The sequence below is a fragment of the Ranitomeya imitator genome, chromosome 1 (assembly GCF_032444005.1).
Source record: "Ranitomeya imitator isolate aRanImi1 chromosome 1, aRanImi1.pri, whole genome shotgun sequence".
In the NCBI taxonomy this organism is placed as follows: Eukaryota; Metazoa; Chordata; class Amphibia; order Anura; family Dendrobatidae; genus Ranitomeya; species Ranitomeya imitator.
The window spans coordinates 112,053,565-112,061,018 of record NC_091282.1 but is presented as its reverse complement, the minus strand read 5'-3'; the positions used below and the strand labels follow the sequence as shown (position 1 = coordinate 112,061,018).

At 41.4% G+C, this 7,454-nt stretch overlaps 1 protein-coding gene across 1 annotated transcript in view; it reads right to left on the bottom strand.

The window, feature by feature from the left end:
* Nucleotides 1-271: 271 nt before the first annotated feature.
* The window catches only part of SERINC5 (serine incorporator 5), a 72,337-nt gene continuing 65,154 nt past the window's right edge, over nt 272-7,454 (bottom strand). The window contains exons 9-12 of the mRNA XM_069749773.1: nt 7,145-7,211; nt 1,835-1,874; nt 1,530-1,674; nt 272-1,400 (exon numbers count right to left, since the gene is read on the bottom strand). Coding sequence (XP_069605874.1) covers nt 1,253-1,400; nt 1,530-1,674; nt 1,835-1,874; nt 7,145-7,211 — 400 coding nt within the window. The 3' untranslated portion in view covers nt 272-1,252. The remainder of the gene's footprint in view (nt 1,401-1,529; nt 1,675-1,834; nt 1,875-7,144; nt 7,212-7,454) is intronic.

Sequence of the window (7,454 nt, the reverse complement as noted above, 5' to 3'; positions counted from 1 at the left end):
ATTGTGTATAAGGTGGATTTTCCTGACTGTTGTCGCCAAGACAGGAGGCACTGGGGCTGTATGGCGTCACGGTGTCCACCATCTTCCCCTACTATCTTACTGTTGTCAATTAGGTCTACAGTCAAACTAAATGCATAATGCTTCATTCAAGTGAACATGTTATATCAGACAAAAGTACAGAGAAATATAAAAAGTTACTTACACGTGTGTTATAGTTTGCCTACATTCCCCCGATGAGTTCTTGTTGAGTTTTTTTACGCTGCGAACTTTTGAAAAAAATGCATGTAACTCATTTTATTTAATGGGTGAAAAAAATTTCCAACATCAAAAACTCACAAAAAATCTCATTGTGGGAAGGAAGCCTTAAAGGGAAACGGTCACAGCAAACACAAAGTCCAATCTGCAGGCAGCAGATCATCGGGCAGGCTGAGCCAACTGATTGATATAGGGTTGTGTAGGAAAAGTGAAATTTGTCCCTTAGTCAGTTCAATATGTGCACTTTTTAAGCTTAGTAGTCCAGTGGGAGGTCCTATTCATTGATGAACTTCTAAGACCTCCCACTGGACTCCTAAAAAAATAAAAAAAAGCAAAAAAATCAATCAATTAATTTTAAGATTGAATTGAATCTCCAGATTCTCAACCTAAAGATCAATCTGCTCGGTAACACCATGCTCGTGAATTGATCAGCATTTTCAGGGTGACTTCAAATAAGTCAAGGCAAGAGGGCACGTTCTGAGGAAGACGTCTGAAGCTAAATAAATATAAGTTCTAGTGTAACAAAATCTGCATCTATTAAACATCCCTAATTGAAGAGCAAACAAAAACTCCACATCACCGCCCCAAGCCATTACCATTGCTTTGCTCTGCTTGACACACTAGGGCGGAACATTGCTTGCTTTTTTGAGTTAGTGTCGTAGTACATCTAAATACAGCCCTGTTTACAAAGATTAAAAAACATGTTTTAAGAGTAAAAAAAGAATGTAGTTAACAACAAAAATTGTAAGATTGTTCTGAAGACATAAACGACAAACGCATTGTGACTCTCACAACAGAACGAGGACCGGTCTACATGTTCCTGCACACGCTAGAAGAACACTTTTCTTAAAAAAAAAAAAAAATCCTTTATGTCCGGCACAATATGCTTTAGGGAAAGAGTAAAAATCAGAAACGAAAATGTAAAAAACAAACGGATGTTCTGCCACATCTGGACTAAGGGCATGTAACAGATAAGTCACGCTGTCAGATCAGATATTTAGACCACGTATCCTCCTCTTGAGCAGCACACGGGGGCCAGTAAAGTCCAGAGGTAGACCGCCACACACACCCAGCAGGACCCCATCTTGATCCAGAATGGGGACCAGCTCCCGACAAATAACTTTTCTATGTCAGCGTAGTCGTAACTGTTGAGAAAAAGAGAAAACTTTGGGTCAAAACATCAGTAGAGAGAAGCCTGGGAAGATGGTATCAAGAATGATCAGGTCATGAGAAGTGAACGGCTGACAAGCTGGGGAGAACGTCCCGCTACTCACTGGAACCAGTTGGTGATTGTCATCATCATGTACAAAGTACCAAGAAAGAAGATAAAGTGGAAGCCGGCGTAGCTGTACGTGGTCTTCAACTCCTCATCGTACGCCACCATCTGTCCCCCCTTTGCTTCAACTCTTTCCTCTTGGTCTGATCAGTGCGTAAAAAAAAAAGTTACTAGAAAGTTAAAAACAAATAATTTTATCGGCACAATGGTGAGCGCTTTTATGGAGCCCCTGAAGGATTGGAATAGAGCAATATACCTAAACACGTGCGTTTATACTAAAGACAAACAATAAAGAGTTTTTACCGTCATGACCGTTTCCGCAGCAAAAACAGCAACGCGCCACCTGCAGACACACAAATGTAGAAGATGAGCTTGTCTGCGTCCACGCTACATCTCGAGGCATCTTGTACGTTGCCTTCCACAGAGTGTCCTCTTACATGCTGGATGTTGTAACCTGTCATTAATTGTGATTACTCGTTTTGTTGTAAGATGACAGAGTCATGTACAAGTCATTATCTATTGAGGTGATACGGAAAAAAGTCATTAAATGGTATCAATGGCCAATATCACACCCTTCCCATGTTATATATGTATACTACTTGCAGCTCCCTCGAACTTACCAAAAGTGCTTTTCATACAGAATGAAATCTATGACAAACTGCTCCTTGGTTGTCTCCATGTAAAGGGGGCAACAGTTGAACATCAGACATGTTATTCTAGACAACATAATCCTTTTAGATTGTTTACATTTTATTTGTACTTTTTTATGCGTTGGACAAAAATTTGAAAGGAGACTCTTTAGTGGCCAATAGAAAAATATTTAGAATTGAGAGTCCTCAGTGGTTGATACCTTTTAATGGCTAACTAATTAATGGCCATTAAAAGGTATCAACCACTGAGGACTCTCAATTCTAAATATTTTTCTATCTACTGGCTAACACGGTACCAAGATATATATCTTTCCTGTATCATAGTGGCCAATAGACAGAAATTTGCCTTAGTTGGATTTTCTGATCTTCATTCTTCGGGAGCGCACAGCTCCCCTGCCTCCCAGCTTCCTGATGATTGAGAATTCGGACCACCAGCTTGGTTAGTCTCAATCTGAACTTTCTCCAAAGGTTCTCCAAAGGTGCAATCTGAGACAGCTTCGGAGCATCGGGAGGGTGCAGGGGCACTGAAACTGGCCAAGTTGAAGAGATAAATTGCAAAGTTGCTCCTTTTAACTAGCACTTTGCCATTTTACTCATTAACAAAAGTGAGCCAACCCCTTAGGAGCGCCATCCTCGTTTGGAGGGTTAGATCTCTGCCATTTGGTGGAAATCTCACATGGCCTCATTTCTTAAAATCTTTCTAAATATACTTCCACTGTAAGACCAGAGACATCTCTTTGAAAGGTTTTCTTCCCATCCGGGGCACATGGCGGTGCCTGCTGCTCTGTGCTATAGCGCTGCATTTTGGGTGTGCTGCCTCATGGAGATATACTCATTGCATCTCCATGAAGGTTCCTGTGTAGAGCATGGAATGGAACATGGCAAGATTGTTTTTTGACAGTCTGTACTCCCCCCTCCCAACAAAAAAAAAAAAAAATTCAAGGTAATAGAAATGTATAACAGTGTGGCATAGAAATCTGAAATCCTGTAATATCACGATATATATCTAAGGCCTCATTCACACATCAGGACCTTTGTTGCGCCACAAAATTGGGGTCCAAATCTTTACTAAAAGAAATTGACTGGTTAAGTGGCTCATACAAAACTAGTCTTCTGTGAGTGAGGTTGGGATTGTGCCCAACTGGAAATAAGGATTGCCAAGGACGCAGATCACGGATCCACTATGGCGCCTACACACCTCCCCTGAAGAAGCCACACACGTCTGGGCCGATACTCGTATGGTTTGCCCGTCCTCCACAATATTGTCCGCCGATGTGGCCCCATCCATATTCTCCTCATCCTGGCACATTCAGGTTTGACTCTGGTCGCTTTCATCAGATGCCTTTTGTGCATCATCCTTATTCCAATTGATCTGGTCACGGTCTGGGTTAATAGCTTGTTTTCAGTCCTACGTACCTTTTCATGATTCCATCTAATGTCCTTTTTCATGTAACCATATTAGCTTTTTTGCATCACATTTTGGACTTTTGTGCTTGGTGCTGGGCATATTTGCCAGTATTTGTGTTTCTTCTATATTCTGGTCAGAAGAAGGCATCCGGGAGATCAAACTTTATCCATTATGTGCTGGCATTTTGCCTGTACTTTGGTCACACAAAGACATTAGAATAATTTTTTTCCTATTATGTATTCCGTGCCTGGGTATGCAATACCAATATTTTATTGGGGACTGCGATCTTGATTAGCATTAGGGTCCCGCAGTTTTTCACCATAATAGCTGTTGCAGGAGGTTAGTCATTGCCATATTGTGGGCATGTCTTGTTGTGTATCCATTACCATCTTTTGGTTTTTAATTTTTTATGTTTTTTTTTTTTTTTGAATATTTCAATAAATCATATTTGTATATATTGGAGATCCCTTATTTAGCCTGCATCTTTTTCTAACCATACCATTACTAAGAATGCGTTAGGTTGATCCCATGTGTGGCATTTGGTGGTGCCGATTCTTTCCGCAGCTGACGATGCTTTCAGTATCTGGCTTACTATAGAACAGTGATATACAGTAGTTTTCTAATGAACGTTCACCCATCAGTAGTTGTAGTAATAGCGGGGAGCGGGTTACACTATCAGAGAATACAGCCTGGAGACTGGGTATATAGCAAACAGGCAGTAAGGAGCGCTGCGAGGAGCGCTCTGGAATTACGGAAATCAGAACTAGAAAGACGTACAGGAAACAGATGTTCAGAACAAAGAAATCATGTCCACAAAATAGAGAAGGAAATGTATTCTGGGCCGGACCTAACCCATGAAGGAGGCAGGGAAAGCCTTAATATGTCAAGTACATGCGACCCTATGCATTTCTATAAAGCGCCACTGTCACGGGTATTTGTGACCACAGCGTGTACCAATCACAACCATTTTATGAACATTTTATGTCGCCGAATTAATTTAAGTTCATATATTTAAAATGTGATCCGGTCCAGTCTGAAACAGCAAAGGCCTATTCATACGATTTAATTTCTCATCCATGCGATTTCTATTGTATGGAGCTATAGAATGTAATGTAAATCCAATCTATTGCTATTAAATTCCGGGCATGCCCTATGCTGATCCTGTTCGCTGATCAGACTCTGCCATGTAAGTCTATGATGCCCGTGCTGACAGTCCCTAAGGCTACATTTGTATTTGCAATAAATAGATCTGGGAAAGCGGGCGAGTATACGTATGGCTTCTAGGGGCATCAGCATTTTTGGCAATCTCATAGATATGAATAAGATCTGCCATATCATCTGTAAAAATGGACCAGAAGGACCAAACAGGTCCATGATAAAATGAATGTGTGACTAGCCCTGTGGAATTACTGGATTTTCCAGGATAATAAATTGAAGCGACAAATTAAAGGGAATCAGACATCCTATTTTTTGCCTTCTAACCTGAAAGCAGCAAAATGTAAAGACAGAGATCCTGATTCCAGCGATGTTTCACTTACTGGGCTGCTTCCTGTAGTTTTGAAAAAATTAGAGGACTAGTTGCCATATGCCACGTAGTCCTCTGTATTCACAAGCTCTGTATGACCACAACCAATGATTGGCAGCTTTTTTCCTATGTACACAGACAGCTACCAATCAGTGGTGGGGGCGGGGTTATACAGAGAAAACTAGTAGAAAAAAAATTATGACTTTACCAAAACTGCAGCAAGCAACCCAGGAAGGGATATATTGCTGGAATCAGAGCCTCTGCCCCTATATCATGGGTTTCTCATCTGTGATAATAAAAACCTGATGGCAGATCCTCTTTAACTACAACAACCAACAATTTAATAATTTAATAAAAGCACTCAATATATCTCTAGAAAACCCATGGATTACATACATCTGCGATAACTGCAGCAACCAAATCCGATGAGAGCAAAAAAGAGACAGACACAGCTGCAGAAACAGGAAGATTATTGCAAGCTTTGATCACGGTAGTAAAAAAAAAACCATAATAGAAAACCTTCAGCTGGAAGCAGCTTACAGCAAGGACACCAACTCCTAACTCCTATTTCTCACAGACAAATACGTTTGATAGAGCAACTGCACTTTCACAAAAAACTTTTCTCGCTAAATGTTTTGATTGATGGGGATTCGGGTGCTGAGACCCCCATGATTGTTAAAACCAAGGGGCAGGCGCTGAACTTATTAACTGAAGAGGGGTTCAAAGACCTTTTAATTAAGCCCATCTTCAGTCTCGGAGGAGAGCACTGTCTGACTTCGCTCTTCTGACCCGCAGTTTTAGTGGTCAGCGGAGGTCTCTGTACCCACACATAAAATGATCAAAACGTAACTTCGATGCCTTATTCCAGAGAAATCCGCTTTTTTCTTAATATGAAAATGAGCTGTTAAGATCTATGGGCCGGACAGAGATCTTCCTGACAATCGGCTTCCAGTATGAGCGCATATTAAAGGAAAGGAGGTGTTACCAGTGTGAGACATGTAATGACTGACAGGCTGCTCTCCAGATCTACATGTCTCACACTGGTAACTCCCCCTTTCGTTGAAAATATTATCTGAAGACAGATTCTCACTGAGATCTATGTCCGGCCCATAGATCTTAACAGCTCATTCACACATAAGAAACACATGGATTTCTCTGGAATAAGATATAAGATCACAGATATCAAGTTTATTCAACATTCTGTGACCTACATGGCCGCCCGTATAGACTGCTTAGGAGGATTGATCCTACCGACCGAATCCCATTAACAAACCACATGGCACAAGAGTCTAACCAACAACGGCTACAGATCCACAAAGCCAAATTCATGTCACTTTTCCAGTTGGAGCAAATAATTGAAATTATAGTACAAATAGCCACTAGTGATGAGCAAATCGTACCCTAGTCTAACGGGCAGGTCTGTATTCTGTAGCGGAAGGAGGGTATCCCTGGGAACCTCCTCCTACCTGCCGCCATTCCCAGCGCCTCCCTTAATAAGCTGGCCTGGTGCAACGTCATCGCTTCGGCATGACGCACACACGTAGTCGTACCCAGCTGGTTAATGAATTTAGCAGGAGGTGGTTCACAGGGATCTTGTCCAGCGCCAGGTCACTATTTCATAGCCGGGTCATGCGAGTTTCTTCATTCATCTCTAAGCGACACCCAAAAATATGGAAAACGGACAAATGGACAACAGAGATCAGAGTTTAAGGGTTAAATTGGTCGAAGGTTCATACTGATAAAACATAAGATGTATACTAAATATGTCTGGATGATCATATAATAATACTATATATAACAGCTGCATACTTGCCCTCATTACGCCCGCCGCCTCCTATTCTGCATAACATTTATGTATTGGGGGAAAATATCTACATTGTATTAAAAATAATAAACTTACAGTGTTGAAAATGAATGTAAAAAAAGATGTTTGACTCATGAGTGACTCAGATGGTAAAGACATTTCTGAGCAGCTAATTGCTGGAAACTTGGGGGAATAACTGTGGGAATGAAAGCAGATGTTTGCTTACTTCTTCTTCGGGGGGTCCGTATCTTCCCATGAGGGCGTCACAGCTCGATCGTGTTGTCGATGTGAGACTGCAAGAAGACAAACATGTTTTATGCTGAGGACACAGACACGTCATTCTGCAGGATACACGCACAATGAACGCCGGTGACAATATGGAGAGAGTCTCTCGGGGCAGATTTGTTGGAATTTCTATAAGTTTCTCATTCACTGGAACGGGGCTTGCAAATATCCATGTGCTTGCCGCCAAAATAACCCCCGATCGGGTGACTAAAAAGGATTGTGTATTGCCAAAACTAATGCAACAAACCTGC